We start from the raw sequence: 17984 nt of genomic DNA on the forward strand, positions 1-17984 counted from the left end.
CAGCCTAGCCAATATGGTGAAATCCCGTCTCTACTAAAAATACAAAAAAATTAGCCGGGCGTGGTGCAGACCCTGTAATCCCAGCTACTCGGGAAGCTGAGACACAAGAATCGCTTGAACCCAGGAGGCGGAGATCGTGCCCCTGCACTCCAGCCTGGGCAACAGAGGGAGGCTCCATCTCAAAAAAAAAAAAAAAAAAAAATTAGCCAAGTGTGGTGGTATGTGCCTGTAATCCCAGCTACTAGGCAGGCTGAGGCAGAAGAATCACTTGAACCTCGGAGGTGAAGGTTACAGTGAGCTGCCGAGATTGTGCCACTGTACTCCAGCCTGGGTGACGGAGCAAGACTCCATCTCAAAAAAAAAAAAAAAGCCAGGCGCAAATGGCTCAGGCCTATAATCCCAGCACTTTTGGAGGCTGAGGCAGGTGGATCACCTGAGGTCAGGAGTTTGAGACCAGCCTGGACAAGATGGCAAAACCCTACTAAAAATACAAAAATTAGCCAGGCATGGCGGCTTGTGCCTGTAGTCCTAGGTACTGGGGAGGCTGAGGCAGGAGAATTACTTCAACCTGAGAGGCAGAGTTTGTAGTGAGCCAAGATCACAGATCATACCACTGCACTCTAGCCTGGGCGACAGAAAAAGACTCCATCCCAAAAAAAAAAAGCAGATTTCAGAAAATCCAATCCCCTCTCATCCTATCTGGCTTTCCCTCACAAAGGCTCAGATCTCTTAACTATGATAATTCAATCTTTCCCCCAACTCCCACTCACAATGCCCCAAAAAAACTTTGTTATCTATCCAATTTGTTTAATGCAGTTCTTAAAGGATCTCAATCTGTGGTAGCAATATAAAATTTGTCATTCCCAAGAATCCAAAATACTTCTCACATAATATATCCAATCCCAAAGACTCCTGTAATCCCAGCACTTTGGGAGGCTAAGGTGGGCAGATCACTAGAGCCCAGGAGTTCAAGACCAGCCTGAGCAACATGACGAAACCCTGTGTCTACCAAAAATACAAAAATTAGCCAGGCATGGTGGCATGTGCCTGTGATCCCAGCTACTGGGGAGGCTGAGGTGGGAGAATCATTTGAGCCTGGGAGGCAGAGGTTGCAGTGAACTGAGATCACTCCACCGTACTCTAGCCTGGGCAACACAGTGAGACCTTATCTCAAAAAAAAAAAAAAAGAAAAGAAAAAAAATCAAGTTTCTGAGGTATTGCCCCTACATAACCATTTATCTTCAGGCTCTAAGTCTTCAGTGTACTTACAGATATATACAAGTATCTCCCAAATTTCCAATCCTTTGTAATGTATCAAATACACTATTTTCAGCACTGTCCTCACAGAATAACTATAAGGTAATAAGATCAATTTTCTTACTGGTTTGCTAAGTGGCTCAAAAAATGTTTTGAGCAATGATACCATCATTAGAATAAGTATAAAGATACCCAAGATAAAAATAGAAAACTGCAGTTGAATTCCTAATACAATATGGATAATACTTATCTTCACATCTCATAAAGTTAAGGATGGCCTGATCACTTACTTTCCATTTTGCTGAGGCACGCTGGAAAACACCTTGTACCCGGTGTACAATAGAATTCTCAATCTCATCCTTCTTAAATGAATATCCAATGCGCTAAAGGGGGACATAAAAAACAAAGCCTCAGCTTAATCACATTTGTCCAACACAGCATTCCTACTTGACCACTGAATGGTACTGATGAAGCAAACAAATAATTACAAATATCCATTACAGGCATATCACCACACAGTTTTATCCACACTGTCTCCCAAACACAAGTCCTAACTATACCGCCAGTCATACTGCTTAGTTCTGTATTTTTTTCCAACTTCTAGAAAATCTTCTACTTACTGTTCTTCTTCTCTGGATCAGCTCCAAAAGATTAATTTCATACTATGAAAGAAAAACATACAAAAAAATTAGAAGCTAGAAAATCTAAAACCTTTTACATACTGGAAATTTAGTCATAAAACAAAACTCAAGAATATAAATAAAAAATAATGTGTTATCACATAAGCATAATTTACAATAAATGTCTAGAATTCACTTAAAATTTACTTAGCTATAAAACTTAAAATAATTAACAAGCTTATAATTATATGCTTCACTTAAAAATTACTCCATGAAATATTTCAAGCTTATAAAACACCCCATGCAGCTACAATACAGCTACATCAAAACTTACATTGCACTACATTTGCTTCAAATCTTTTTTAGAAATAAAACAGTATAAAAATGAAGCCACCTATGTACCCATCTCTGATTCTACTCTTCTCCCTCTCCAGAGGCAGGAATTACCTTGACTTGGTTATCATTCCCAAACATGATTTTGAACTTTATTATGATGTCTTGAATGCTTTTAAATTTTACATAAACGGTATCATGCTACATCTATCAATCCATAGGTTTTTCATTGTTTTTTGTTTGTTTATTTGAGACAAAAAAACAAACACTCAGGAGGCGGAGGTTGCAGTGAGCCGAGATTATGCCACTGCACTTCAGCCTGGGTGACAGAAGGAGACTCCATCTCAAAACAAAACAAAAAAAAGATTCGCTCTTATGATGAATATAAAGCAGTCCTAAAAAGCAGGACTATAAAGCAGTCCTGAATTTTTTTGTTTGTTTTTTTGAGATGGAGTCTCGCTCTGTCACCAAGGCTGAAGTGCAGTGGCAAAATCTAGGCTCACTGCAACCTCCGCCTCCCAGGTTCAAGCAATTTTCTGGCCTCGGCCTCCCCAGTAGCTGGGATTACAGGCATGTGCTACTACGCCTGGCTAATTTTTGTATTTTTAGTAGAGATGGGGTTCCACCATGTTGACCAGGCTGATCTCCAACTCCCAACCTCAAGTAATCCACCCGCCTCGGCCTCCCAAAGCGCTAGGATTACAGGCGTGAGCTACTGTGCCCGGACCCTACACCTGGTTTTAATCTTTATTTAAATAATTACTGATGAGGCTGACATCTTTTCATAAGTTTAACTACAAGTGATGTTTCCCCTTTGTGACTTTCACGTTCACATGATTTGCCCATTTTTCTTTTCAGTTGTCATTCTCTTCTCGATTTACAGTTCTTTATACATGCGTATATGTAGTTCCAATTATGTGCTGCAAATATTTTCTCACATTTTGTGGCTTGTATTTTCACATTATTTGTAGTGTCTTTTTTGCACAGAAATTTTTTTTTTTTTTTTTTTGAGACAGGGTCTCTATCACCCAGACTGAAGTGCAATGGCACCATCATGGCTCGCTACAGCTTCCACCTCCCAGGTTCAACTGATCCTCCCACCTCAACCTCCAGAGTAGCTAGGACTACAGGCGTGCACCACCATGCCCAGCTAATTTTTGTATTTTTTTGTAGAGATGGGGTTTGCCATGTTGCCTAGGCTGGTCTTGAACTCCTCAGTTCAAGCGATCTGCCTGTCTTACAGTGAGCCGCCACGCCCCTCTGGAAATTTGTATTTTGAACACAAATCAATCAATCTTTTCTCCTATGGTTTGTGCTTTCACGGTCTCATTTAGCTTTAAGAAATCTTTTGGCTGGGCACACTGGCTCAAGCCTGTAATCCCAACACTCTGGTAGGTCAAGGCAGGAGGATCACTTGAGCCCAGGAGTTCAAGACCAGCCTGGGCAACATAAAGAGACCCTATCTCTACAAAAAATAAGAAAATTAGCCAGCCATCTGGCACAAGCCTGTAATCCTACCTACTTGGGAGGCTGAGGCAGGAGGATCACCTGAGCCTAGAAGTTCGAGGCTGCAATGAGTGATGCTCGCACCATTGCACTCCAGCCTGGGCAAGAGTGAGTGTATTACTTGAAAAAAAAAAAAATTGTATTTTTGACATAATATGGTCTTGACTCATTTTGAGTGAGCAACCTACTTATAGGACCTCTTCCAAAAACAATAGCTTAGCCAAGGTTCATATATCATTTGTTCAGCTGTCTTTTGAAATCTAAGCTCAAAACTTCTAGTCTTTTTTTTTTTTTTTTTTTGAGATGGAGTTTCACTCTTGTCGCCCAGGCTGGGAGTGCAATGGCACAATCTTAGCTCACTGCAACCTCCACCTCCTGGGTTCAAGCGTTTCTCCTGCCTCAGCCTCCTGAGTAGCTAGGATTACAGGCGCCCACCACCATACCCAGGTAATTTTTGCTTTTTTAGCAGAGACGAGGTTTCCCCATGTTGGCCAGGCTGATCTCGAACTCCTGACCTCAGGTGATCTGCCCACCTCAGTCTCCCAAAGTGCTGGGATTACAGCATAAGCCACTGTGCCCACCCAAAACTTCTAGTCTTATAAACATTTCACCTTGTTATTGGTTCTTTCTGAATCCTGATTTCATCATCCAACATATTAGCTATTCTCCCCCATTGGAAAATTGATCTGACATGATTTATCTTTATTCAAACCTTCTATGCATTTACAAGATGAAAAAATCTTGCAGCACACCTCTTTCCAAGTGGACAGACAACAGATAAACAAGTAGTAACTTTTCAATTCTCTACAATCATCAAATTCACTCTCCTCTATCTTGCCCACCAAGAGGCAAATCTCTTGCTGAAGTCCTGATACACACTATGTCTCTGACAATCTCTGATCTACAAACCCAGTAGAGAAAAAAAAAAAGAAAGAAAATGAAAAGAGAGAAAGAGAGGGGAAAAGTAAGTTCAGTTTGGCAAGGACTAAAGTCTTAGTGGAGTAATGCTATTCCCAATGTTACTCCTGTCAGAAATATCTACCTAATGCACCTTTCTGGAACTTTAGAAAAAAATAATTTTTTTTTTTTTGAGACAGAGTCTCACTCTGTTGCCCAGGTTGGACTTCAATGGCGCAATCTCAGCTCCTGCAACCTCCACCTCCCAAGTTCAAGCGATTCTCCTGCCTCAGCCTCCTGAGTAGCCGGGATTACAGGCACCTACCACCATGCCCAGCTAATTTTTGTATTTTTAGTAGAGACGGGGTTTCACCATGTTGGTCAGGCTGGTCTTGAACTTCTGACCTCAAGTGATCCGCCTTCCGTGGCCTCCCAAAGTGCTGGGATTACAGGTGTGAGTCACCGCGCCCAGCCTAAAAATTATTTAAAAATTGATGTTGGCCGGGCGCGGTGGCTCCCACCTGTAATCCTAGCACTTTGGGAGGCCGAGGTGGGTGGATCACGAGATCAGGAGTTCAAGACCACCCTGGTCAAGATGGTGAAACCCTGTCTCTACTAAAAATACAAAAATTAGCCTGGCGTGGTGGCATGCACCTGTAATCCTAGCTACTCAGGAGGTTGAGGCACAGAACTGCTTAAACCCGGGAGGCGGAGGTTGCAGTGAGTTGAGATCACACCACTGCACTCCAACCCGGGCAACAAGAGCGAAACTCCATCTCAAAAAAAAAAAAAAATTGATGTTAAGCTAATCATTCTAGAACTGATTTTAAATTTGTGAAAGGACGGGAGGCTGAGGCAGGAGAATCACTTGAAGCCAGGAGGCAGAGGTTGCAGTGAGCAGAGACTGCGCAACTGCACTCCAGCCTGGGTAACACAGAGAGACTCCATCTCAATCAATCAACCAATCAATCAATTTGTGAAGGGATTAAAGTAAGGCTAGGGCCGGGCATGGTGCCTCATACCTGTAATCATAGCACTCACTTTGGGAGGCCAATGCAGGTGGACTGCTTGAGGCCAGGAGTTCGAGACCAGACTGGCCAACATGGCAAAACCCAGTCTCTACTAAAAGTAGCTGGGCGTGGTGCCACATGCCTGTAATCCCAGCTACTGGGGAGGCTGAGACTTAAGAACCACTAGAACCTGGGAGGTGGTGGTTGCAGTGAGCCAAGATCACACCACTGAACTCCAGCCTGGACGAAAAAGCAAGACTCTTGTCTCAAAAACAAAACAAAAAAAAAGAAAGACTAGGCCCGGTGGCTCACAAACACTTGTAATCCCAGCATTTTGGGCGTGGGAAACATGCCAAAACCCCGTCTCTACAAAAAACACAAAAACTAGCCACACATAGTGTCACACACCTGTAGTCCCAGCTACGCCAGAGGCTGAGGTGGGAGGATGGCTCCAGCCCAGGACGTGGAAGCTACACTGAGCCATGATGGGACCACTGGACTTCAGCCTGAGTGAAAGGTGAGACCCTGCCTCAAAAAAAAGTAATAAAATTATTAATTATTGGCCGGGCATTGTGGTTCACACCTGTAAGCCCAGCACTTTGAGAGGCCAAGGCGTGGATCCCTTAAGCTCAGGAATTCCAGACCAGCCTGGGCAACATGGCAAAACCCAGTGTCTACCAAAAAGTATAAAAAATTAGCCAGGCAAGGTAGTATGCACCTGTGGTCCCAGCTACCCAGGAGGCTGAGGTAGGAGAATTGCTTGAGCCTGGAAGGCAGAGGTTGCAGTGAGCAAAGATCACACCATTCACAGCACTGCACTCCAACCTGGGTGACAAAGTGAGACCCCATCTCACCAAAAAAAAAAAAAAAAAAAATTATTAATTACACACTTACTTGAACATAATTGATAAAGTCTTCCTTGAAAAGGGTTCTTCTCTGGATTTTGTACTCTAGATCAGAAGCCTTCTTAATGATAGCCCTGAGGAGAAAACCATTTAAACTTCACTTGAAAACTGCAAAAATTAAATGTTTAACTTTATTCTGAATATATTTAAAACACGTTTTTCAAAATTCAAAATTCCTAGAGTTATCTTTCATAAGAAAATACATCGGCCGGGCTCAGTGGCTCACGCCTGGAATCCCAGCACTTTGGGAGGCTGAGGTAGGTAGATCACGAGGTCAAGAGATTAAGACCACCCTGGCCAACATGGTAAAACTCCATCTCTGCTAAAAATACAAAAGTTAGCTGGGCGTGGTGGTGCACGCCTGTAGTCCCAGCTACTCGGGAAACTGAGGCAGGAAAATTGCTTGAACCTGGGAGGTGGAGGTTGCAGTAAGCCGAGATCGTGCCACTGCACTCCAGCCTGGTGACAGAGCCAGACTCCGTCTCAAAAAAAAAAGGAAAAAAAAGTATTCTCTTACACAATTACTTTTGTGTTCTTGGGATGTATTTTTAAACTTTCAGGAAAATCATCTTAATCAACTCCCAAAACCAATGACATTCCCACCAGCAAAGCAAATATAATTAAGAACTTTATACCATTTATGCATGGTATTTTTTTCTTCTTTCTTTTTCTTTTTTTTTGAGACAGTGCCTCGCTCTGTCCACCCAGACTGGAGTGCAGTGGCATGATCACAGCTCACTGCAACTTCCGCCTCCTGGGTTCAAGCGATTCTCCTGCCTTAGCCACCTGAGTAGCTGGGACTACAGGCGCCCGCCACCACGCTCGGCTAATTTTTGTATTTTTAGTAGAGATGGGGTTTCACGATATTGGCCAGGCTGGTCTCGAACTCCTGATCTCACGTGATCCGCCCGCCTCGGCCTCCCAAAGTGTCTGGCTGGCATTAATAAAGGCTTCTTTTACACCGAGTTCAGGTCACTTTGATTTTAATAATAAATCTCTTTCCGAAATTCCTCTTATTTCTGAGTTCTCAACATGTAAATTTTTTAAAAACTCTAAATTGTGTCTGCCTTAAAAGGTTTATTACTACGAAGGACTTAGGGGAGAAGATTCAGAGTCCTTAGCTAAGGAGAGAACACATGACAAGCACACTTTAGGAGAATTTAATGCAAGATATGCAAGACAGGTGTCTTTAGTAATGGTAACAACAACATTTACTGAGCACTTTCTAAGCATCCACACTGCTATGTTCTGTATTTCAGGAACGAATGCTTACTTTGAAGCTCTGAGTCGCATTACTACATTCAGACGTTGCGAAACAAAGCAACAATCACAGAAACCATTAAAAACTATTAAACATAATTTTAACACGCAACTGAATGTCTACTATGTGCTAGGCGCTGTAGTGAAGCTCTGGAGTAGCATATGAAACTGATTTCAACGGTCCCAACCTTCAAGTCTAGTTAGAAACTTATTCACTCCCGCTGCACTCTGTTCCCATCCCTACAGCAGCACAAGCTACTGCAATCACCTTACAGTACACTGTTATCAAAATATTTAATTTGTCTGTCTCCCCCGCCACACACAGCCCAATTAGCTCCTAATGAGCAGGAATCCTTGGTTTAATCACCGTTACGACCCTAAAACCCGGCTCCATGAAAGGCTTGTCAATATGTCGGATGGGTAAGTAGACGGAAGGATAACCTTGCAACGAATGAAAAATTCTGGACATCACCGAAAACGGGAAATGGGCTTCCGCCACGTTAGGAAAAATAAACACAGGTCGAGCGTCCCCACACCTGGCCCCTGCCACATACTCCCAACCTCCCCTCAGGCCGCCTTAGCTCTTCCCTCTCCTCAACCCTCTCTCACTTAATCTCCGCATGACTGAACAGTCCAATGCGCTCCAGCTGTTCCAATTCCGGGAGCCGATCTTCTATGCGCTCCTGAATTATCTCTGCCATGAGGTCCAAACTCTACAACCCCGTGGGGAGCTCCTCAACAGCGAACACGAGTACGAAGCTCCGGATTTCAGGTTCGAAGATCCAGCCCCACCACCTACGCGTCCGGACGTAACGTGCTCCTTAGGTCCCGCCTTTTCCGCTTCCGCCGCCTCCGCCGTAGGGGAAGGCCCTTCGGTTTCTACAGCCACTGTCCCCTCCCTGCGGCCGATTGTGGGATTGCAGCGAGAATCCCCCCGGTCTTGGGCCGGACAACTCTAGCGGACAGGAGTTGAAGGGCGGGGCTAGACGGGAGGCGGGGCTGCGATCGGGAAAAAAGTCTCCGGGTATGGAGAGGTGGGCTACCAAAGCCTAAAAGGGACACAAGATGCATTTTCTGCAGAATATTGTCTATTTTCATTGTGCTCCCATTCCACGTCCTGACTTCCCAACACCAAGAACAACAAAAAAAAAGCAAAGGGGGATATTTTACAATTAAACATTTTTGAAAGCCGGTCGCGATGGCTCACGCCTGTAATCCCAGCACTTTAGGAGGCTCAGGCGAGCGGATCACCTGAGGTCAGGAGTTCGAGACCATCCTGGCTAACATGGTGAAACCCCATTTCTACTAAAAATTGTAAAAAAAAAATTAGCCGAGCTTGCTGGCATGCGCCTGTAATCCCAGCTACTCGGGAGGCTGAGGAAGGAGAATCGCTTGAACCCGGGAGGCCGAGATCGCGCCATTGCACTCCAGCTTGGGCAACAAGAGTGAAACTCCCTCTCTAAATAAATAAATCATAGAATTGTTTATTATTTAAATCAATATCTTGGCTTTGTAAGTAATAGCTTTAAAAATGTATGCCCCTAGGTGAATATCAGACACTATAAATTCTTTCTAGAAAAGCAGATTTTTGTATTGAAAAGTGTGGGAATTACCAAAATAAATCACTAAGGTATAGATACCCTCCTTAAACCATTGCCCAGGCAACTTAGCATTTCTAAGAGAACCACCAGGCAACACAGCTTGGAGGCAATATTGCTGGTATAGTTAGTAAACCTCAAATGATAACTACATGGTTCAGTTCTTTTTTAGTTCTGGATATAAAAAGCCAAAGCAGCAGTTCTTGCTAGACCTGCTTATTTCAACATTTACATTAGCACTGTGATCCTGTGTGTGATTTATGAAAGGAGAATGGGCCCAGCAAAACGATGTTCCACCTCTGTGCCTTTCATTTCTTTCTTTCCTTTCACATTTTACCCCACTCATCTCAGAACTGAGACGAGGGTTGGCTTGTGCTACACCATTTCTTGAATCCTTCAGCTGTAAGACATGAGAGAAGTGGAAGGAAATCATGAATGTAAGACAAAGAGAGAATTTATTTGTAAAAGAAAAATCTCTGGGACTGTGTTAACAGTAAGAGTGGAGATGACACTAGATAGTGAACTCTATGTGGGCAGGGAATTTTTTCCTATTTGGCTGGATAGATACTCTATAGCTTATAGCAGTGCCTACCATATAATAAGTACTCAGTTAATAAATGCATGACACTAAGAAAAGGCACTTGCTAAATTTCTTTAGGTACAAGGAAGTCAGCAAGCTCTGACAGACTGTAATCATTTCAAAGTAAATTTGATAGAGGCCTTGACAAATTAACCATGTGGTTTTGTTTTTTGTTTGTTTGTTTGTTTTTTAAGAGACAGAATCTTGCTCTGTCGCCAGGCTGGAGTGCAGTGACATGATCTCGGCTCATCACAACCTCCAACTTCCTGATTCAAGCGATTCTCCTGCCTTAGCCTCCGGAGTAGCTGGGACTACAGGCACGTGCCACCGCACCCAGCTAATTTTTGTGTTTTTCTTAGAGATGGGGTTTCATCATGTTGGCCAGGATGGTCTCAATCTCCTGACCTCGTGATCCACCCGCCTCAGCATCCCAAAGTGCTGGGACTCCAGGTGTAAGCCACCGTGCTCGCCCAATTTTTAAATCAAACTAACTATAAATATGCTCCTCCTTTATTTTGTTTTGTTGTTGTTTTTAAGACAGCCTCGCTGGCCAGGCGCAGTGGCTCATGCCTGTCATCACAGCACTCTAGGAGGCCGAGGCCGGCGGATATCCTGAGGTCAGGTATTCAAGGCCAGCCTGGCCAACATGGAGAAACCCCGTCTCTACTAAAAATACAAAAAAATTAGCCGGACCTGGCGGCACGTGCCTGTAGTCCCAGCTACTAGGGAGGCTGAGGCAGGAGAGTTACTTGAACCCGGGAGGCGGTGGTTGCAGTGAGCCAAGATCCCACCACTGCACTCCAGCCTGGGGACAGACCAACTCCGCCTCAAAAAAAAAAAAAAAAAAAAAAAAAAGACAGAGCCTCTCTGTTGCCTAGTGGGGAGGGCAGTGGTGGGATCTCGGCTCACTGCAACTTCCACCTCCTGGGTTCAAGCGATTCCCCGAGTAGCTGGCATGACAGGCATGAGCCACCATGCCCGGCCAATTATGTTTTTGTTTCGTTTTGAGACAGGGTCTCACTATGTTACCCAGGCAGGAGTGTAGTAGTGTGACCACAGCTCACTGCAGCCTCAACCTCCTGGGCTCCAGCAATCCTCCCACCCCTGCCTCCTAAGTAGCTGGGGCTACAAGTGTGCCCTACCACACCTGGCTAATTTTGCTTTTCTCTTTTTTGTAGAGACAGGGGTCTCACTATGTTGCCTAGGATAGTGTTTTGTTTTTGTAAACAAACACTGTATTGTCACCATGGGTCTTGAACTCCTGGCCTCAAGTGATCCTCTTGTTTCCACTTCTCAAAATTCTGGGATTACAGGCATGAGCCACCACACCCAGCAATCCTCCCTTATTTTGACATTTAGCTTTTTTTTTTTTTTGTGGGAAGGATGGAGTTTCGCTCTTGTTACCCGGGCTAGAGTGCAGTGGCATGATCTCGGCTCACTGCAACTTCAGCCTCCCAGATTCTAGTGATTCTCCTGCCTCAGCCTCCCGAGTAGCTGGGATTACAGGCATCCGCCACCACGACCAGCTAATTATTGTCTTTTCAGTAGAGATGGAGTTTCACTATGTTGGCCAAGCTGGTCTCAAACTCCTAACCTCAGGTGATCCACCCACCTCGGCTTCCCAAAGTGATGGGATTATAGGCGTGAGCCAACACGCCTGGCCGAAATTTAGCTTTTACATATATATTCTTGTTGTTGTTGATGCGCCCGGCCCATCATAATAATTCTTGAAGGTAAATATAAAAGCTAGGCGGGGCGGGGTGGCTCACATCTGTAATCCCAGCACTTTGGGAGGTGGAGGCAGGTGGATCACAAGATCAGGAATTTGAGACCAGCCTGGCCAACATGGTGAAACCTCATCTCTACTAAAAATACAAAATTAGCCAGGCGTGGTGGCACGTGCCTGTAGTCCCAGCTACTCAGGCGGCTGAGGCAGGAGAATAGTTTAAACCGGAAGGCGGAAGTTGCAGTGAGCCGAGATCGCGCTACTGCACTCCAGCCTGGGCAACATACCGACACTCCGTCTCGGGTAAAAAAAAAAAAAAAAAAAAAGAGTTATTATGATGTTTGGGAGGCCGAGGCAGGCGGATCAGCTGAGGCCAGGAGTTTGCAACCAGCCTGGCCAACATGGGGAAACACCCCCGCTACTAAAAATACAGAAATTAGCTGGGCATGGTGGTGGGTGCCTATAATCCCAGCTACTCTGGAGGCTGAGGCAGGAAAATTGCTCAAACCTGGGAGGCGGAATTTGTAGTGAGCCGAGATCATGCCACTACACTCCAGCCTGGGAGACAGAGCGAGACTCCGTCTCAAAAAACAAACAGACAAACAAAAAAAAAATATTACGATGGGCCTGGTGCGGTGGCTTATGCCTGTAATCCCACTACTTTGGGAGGCCAAGGCAGGTGGATTGCTTCAGGCCAAGAGTTTGAGACCAGCCTGGCCAACATGGCAAAACCCCTTCTCTACTAAAAGTACAAAAAACCAGCCTGGCCAACATAGCAAAACCCTGTCTCTACTAAAAATACAAAAATTCACTGGGTGTGGTGGCAGGCATCTGTAATCCCAGCTACTCAGGAGGCAAAGGTAGGAGAATCACTTGAACCTGGGAGGCGGAGGTTGCAGTCAGCTGAGATCGCGCCACTGTACTCCAGCCTGGGAGACAGAGCGAGACTCCGTCTCAAAAAAAAAAAGAATATATATATATATATAGCCGGGCATGGTGACACATGCCACCATGGTGGATACTTGGGAGGCTGAGGCACAAGAATCACTTGAACCTGGGAGGCAGAGACTGCAGTGAGTCGAGATCGTGCCACTGCACTCCAACCTGGGCAACAGAATGAGAATCTGTCTCAAAAAAAAATAATTATGATGGAAATGACAAAGCCTTTTCACTTCCGCATCTCATAATAATAGCTGTCATTGGCCCGGCGCAGTGGCTTACGCCTGTAATCCCAGCACTTTGGGAGGCTGAGGTCGGTGGATCACAATGTCAGGAGTTCGAGACCAGCATAGCCAGCATGGTGAAACCCCAAGACTCTGTCTCAAAAAAAAAAAAAAAGCTGTCATTACATACGGCTTATTGTGTGCCCAGCTACTATTGCACTGGTCTAAGTCCTTTATGGTTTTTTGTGTTTTTTTTTTTGAGACGAAGTTTCACTCTTTTTGCCCAGGCTGGAGCACAATGGCATGATCTCAGCTTACTGCAACCTCGGTCTCCCAGGTTCAAGTGATTGTCCTGCCTCAGCCTCCCAAGTAGCTGAGACTACAGGCGCCCACCACCACGCCTGGCTAATTTTTGTATATTTAGTACAGACGGGGCTTCACCGTGTTGACCAGGCTGGTCTTGCACTTCTGACCTCAGGTGATCCACCCGCCTTGGCCCCCCAAAATTCTGGGATTATAGGCATAAGCCACTGCGCCTGGCCAAAGTCCTTTATGTATTAACTCACCTAATAGCATCACATAAATATTTTGAAATATCAACTAAGAAGAAGCCCTCAAAAAGAGATATAGTACCTGAGATTGTACCACTGCACTCCCGCCTAGGCAACAAGGCGAAAATCCTCCTCAAAAAAAAAAAAGTACTTACTGGAGAAAGCCCAAGACAGAAGAAGAAACTGCATAAAGCCCACAATGTCTCAAAATCCTGGCCAGGCTCACTGACTCACGCCTGTAATCCCAGCACTTTGGGAGCCCGAGGCCAGTGGATCACCTGAGGTCAGGAGTTTGAGACCAGCCTGACCAACATGGTGAAACCCCGTCTCTACTACAAATATAAAAATTAACCATGTATGGTGGCACACGCCTGTAATCCCAGCTACTCAGGGGGCTGAGGCAGGAGAATCGCTTGAACCCAGGAGGTGGTTGCAGTGCTGGGATTATAGGCATGAGCCACCGTGCCACTACACTCCAGCCTGGGCGACCGATCGAGATTCCATCTCCAAAAAAAAAAAGATCTACACTTTATGGAAGTTACACTTCAATTAAGAAAAAATTACTTACCAGACTCACTCTTTGAACGTGTCATTCTCTTCAAGAGCTTCAATTGTTATTTCTATGTGTGTGGCAGGGTCAGAAATATTGAAACTCAAATGATCGATGTATTTTTCCCTTTCCAAAAGAGTTTATGATAATTTTGCATTCTAGCCCATGATATGTTAGTATTTGCTCTAATATAAATTTTTTTTTTTTTCCAGATTGTAAGATTGATCACAGAAAGATGTACCCTGATCACCCCATGGTTTGGAGAAACGCTTGGTCCCCACTGTGGTGCTCACAAGCCAGTCTGGAAAATGAGAGGGGTCTCAAGGTGCCAAAAGAATCTTTTAAGAAGTCTGCCAGGCCGGGTGCGGTGGCTCAAGCCTGTAATCCCAGCACTTTGGGAGGCCGAGACGGGTGGATCACGAGGTCAGGAGATCAAGACCATCCTGGCTAACCTGGTGAAACCCCGTCTCTACTAAAAAATACAAAAATCTAGCCGGGCATGGTGGCGGGCGCCTGTAGTCCCAGCTACTCGGGAGTCTTGAGGCAGGAGAATGGCGTGAACCCGGGAGGCGGAGCTTGCAGTGAGCTGAGATCCGGCCACTGCACTCCAGCCTGGGCGACAGAGCGAGACTCCGCCTCAAAAAAAAAAAAAAAAAAAAAAAGAAGTCTGCCAGATGTTTGTAAATTAAGTTAAAATTTCTGTTCTTGCCTTCAAAGTACTTAAATGTAAACTTCAAAGTAAACTTGAACTGTTCCTTGGAATGTTCACATTGTCACATTTGAAGTTCTCAGACAGCTCCATGGTTTTTGTTTTTTTTTTTTTTTCATTATTATTATTTGATAAAGGGAAGTACCTAGTTCGAGCCATAATAAGAGGCAAGGCACCTGGAATCCCCTCCCCTTGCCTTGTTCTAAGTACCCTGCCTGATTCTCCCATACAGAGAGCCCTCGTAGACTTCAAAGTCAGAGAAGTGATAGACGCAGACTGGTCTTTGATGCCTAAGAACATCAGAGCCCTCAGTTTGATGCAAGTGCAAAGCATCTGTACTTTTCAAACCTTTCATGTTATCTCACGTTGACAACAAAAAGCTGAAAAATTTGAGGTGACACACATTACACACATTAAAATATTTGGAACCAGTAACTTTTCATTTATTTTTCTATTATTTATAGCGTCTTTTACTTCGCAAACCGCACTGGATAGTAAATTACTTCTGGCACGCAGCCTTGTCAGCTTGCCAAATTTCAACTGGAGCAAGTTTCTACAGCCAGGCTAATAAGCCCAGAAAAATAGGAGGTAAGTATAATGGAAATAATGACATGATCTTTAACTGCAAAGAGCATTGAATGATAACGCAAGATTTTAATAGATTCTACTTTTCAGCTTTTTTTATTCTAATGGAATCTTTACCTTTTTTAAGGCTATTTTAGTTTAAAACACATGTAAATAGAAAGGGTTCCTTTTAATTGGTGAAAAACAGTTTTGTGCTTTTTTCCCTGTGGCTTAAGTTACTGCTTTTTGTAAACTTGAAAAAAAAAAAAATACAAAAAAGGAAAACTAAGAATATGGTAGTTTGGGTATAACAACCTACTATTAAAACAAACTGACATCTTGAAAAAACATGTTCTGAAATGATTGGCCATCCAGAATGGGGCCTGGCGATTGTTGTGTGTGTGAATACGTCTCATCAAAGCCATAGCTGATTAGCTACATCAACTTAACTTCAGTTTGCCCCAGTCCAGATAGAAATCCGGTTCCAGCTTAAATAACTTTTAGATCTTATTAGAACAAGACTTCCTAAAATTAAAAATGACTATCACATTTGATTTCTATCACTGAAAAAACTTGTTAGGAGGCAGTATTTGTTTCTCTAAACTTAATTCTTACATCTGTTCCCATTCACAATTTACAAGTGACAAGGAAAATTCTTTTTCCCCTTCTCATTCTGCCTTCCAATTAGACCTAAACTGATTAGCCTCAGCACCACATACTCAGTCTCAAAGTGTTGAAGCAAAGAAGAGGTTTGGAGTTGGGTGTGTGTGTGTGTGTGTGTGTGTGTGTGTAACTATACCAAAATAATGTGGCTTTGCTCCAGAAATGCCAGCATTCTTACAGTTCCCCAATCATACCATTTTATACCTCTATTAACACACACTATTCCCTTTGCCTGGAATGTCTTTTGCCCCCTTATCCACTTAGCAAGCACAGCTCATTTAAAAAAAAAAATTAAAAAGGAAGCATGCCCTTACCACCTCATCATCCCACCCTCACCACCAATTTGTATATTTAAGTACAGAAACATAAAGGGTTCAGTCTTTGATTCTCTTTTTCCCTTTATTAATTGTGTAAGTGATCTTTTCCAGACTCATGACTTCAAATGTCATCTACATCAGTGCTGTTCAATAGAATTTTGTGTAATAATGAAAGTGTCCCACATCTGCACTGTCCAATACAGTAAATACAGTAGGCACTAGCTACATGTGGCTATGGAGTACTTGAAATGTGGCTAGAGCAACTGATAACTGAATTTTTTTTTTTTTTTTTTGGCAGAATCTCACTCTGTTGCCCAGGCTGGAGTGCAGTGGTGTGATCTCGGCTCACGGCAACCTCTGCCTCCCGAGTTCAAGTGATTCCCCTGCCTTAGCCTCCTGGGTAGCTAGGATTACAGACACCCAACACCACACTCAGCTAATTTTTGTATTTTTAGTGGAGATGGGGTTTCCATGACCAAGTTGGCTGAGCTGGTCTCAAACTCTTGACCTCAAGTAATCCGTCTACCGCAGCTTCCCAAAGTGCTGGAATTGCAGGCGTGAGCCACTGCACCCAGCCAAGAACTGAAGTTTTAATTTCACTTAATGAATTTAAATTTAAATTGTCACATGTAGTTAGTGGCTGCCATGTTGGACAACACTGACCTATATAACTTCCAGATACATTAGTAGCGCCAATCCATAACTGTTCCCTGAACTCCAGACTCATGCCAGTATATCCAACTGCCTACTCAACATCTGCACTTGGAGAGCTTACAGGCATTCCAAAATTAGTATGTCTAAAAACAAGTGCCTGATGCTCTCCCACAAATCTTCTTCCATAATCTTCCCCATCTCAGTGAAAAGCAACTCCGTTCTTCCAGTTTCTCAGCCCAAAAGCCTTGGAGTTGTCCCTGACTCTATATTTAATTAATCCGCGATCCTCTCTGCTGTACAAAATATAGCCAAAATATGACCACTCCTCATCACAGCTACTGCTGTCACCCTAGTTCAAGCCACCATAATCTTTCACCTGGATTATTCCAGTAGTCTTCAACTGGTCTTCCTGCTTTCACTCTGGCCCCTTTAAGTCTATTCTTAACACAGCAGCCAAAATTATTTTGTTAAAATATGTCAGAGGACAGCATTCTCTTGCTTAAAGCCCTGCTGTGGTTGACTCACTCAAAGCAAAAACTAAAACCTTTTCATGGCCAGGTGCAGTGGCTCACTCCTGTAATCCCAGCACTTTGGGAGGCCGAGGCGGGCAGATCACCTGAGGTCGGGAGTTCGAGACCAGCCTGATAAACATGGAGAAACCCCGTCTCCACTAAAAATACAAAATTAGCCAGGCATGGTGGCACATGCCTATAATCCCAGCTACTTGGGAGGCTGAGGCAGGAGAATCGCTTGAACCCGAGAGGCAGAGTTGGCAGTGAGTCAAGATTGCACCATTGCACTCCAGCCTGGAAAACAAGAGTGAAATGCTGTCTCAAAAAAAAAAAAAAAAAAAAAAAAAACAACCTTTTCATTTGCAGAAAAGTTCCCATATGATCTGGTCCCAGCACCACACTCCTGCCAGATCTTACCTTATTTCCCACTCTGATCCCTTGCTCCCTCCACTCCAGATCCACTAGCCTCTTTGGTATCCCTTCAACATGGCAATGCAGGGCCTTTGCCCTGGCTGTTCCCTGCCTGGAATTCTCTTCCCCAGATAAATTTATGGCTCATTCCCTCACCTCCTTCAGATTATTCTCAAATGTCACTCTCTCAGGGAGACC

The 17984-nt window shown here is 44.1% G+C and overlaps 1 protein-coding gene across 2 annotated transcripts in view; it reads right to left on the bottom strand.

The window, feature by feature from the left end:
• UTP6 (UTP6 small subunit processome component) overlaps positions 1 to 8602 on the bottom strand; it is a 39358-nt gene extending 30756 nt beyond the window's left edge. For both annotated transcript variants that reach the window (XM_008010966.3, XM_037992761.2), the window contains exons 1-4: positions 8398 to 8602; positions 6518 to 6602; positions 1878 to 1919; positions 1548 to 1640 (exon numbers count right to left, since the gene is read on the bottom strand). In XM_008010966.3, coding sequence (XP_008009157.1) covers positions 1548 to 1640; positions 1878 to 1919; positions 6518 to 6602; positions 8398 to 8489 — 312 coding nt within the window. In that variant the 5' untranslated portion in view covers positions 8490 to 8602. The remainder of the gene's footprint in view (positions 1 to 1547; positions 1641 to 1877; positions 1920 to 6517; positions 6603 to 8397) is intronic.
• Between the last annotated feature and the right edge of the window lie 9382 nt (positions 8603 to 17984).

Source organism: Chlorocebus sabaeus, chromosome 16, assembly GCF_047675955.1.
Source record: "Chlorocebus sabaeus isolate Y175 chromosome 16, mChlSab1.0.hap1, whole genome shotgun sequence".
Taxonomy (NCBI): domain Eukaryota; kingdom Metazoa; phylum Chordata; class Mammalia; order Primates; family Cercopithecidae; genus Chlorocebus; species Chlorocebus sabaeus.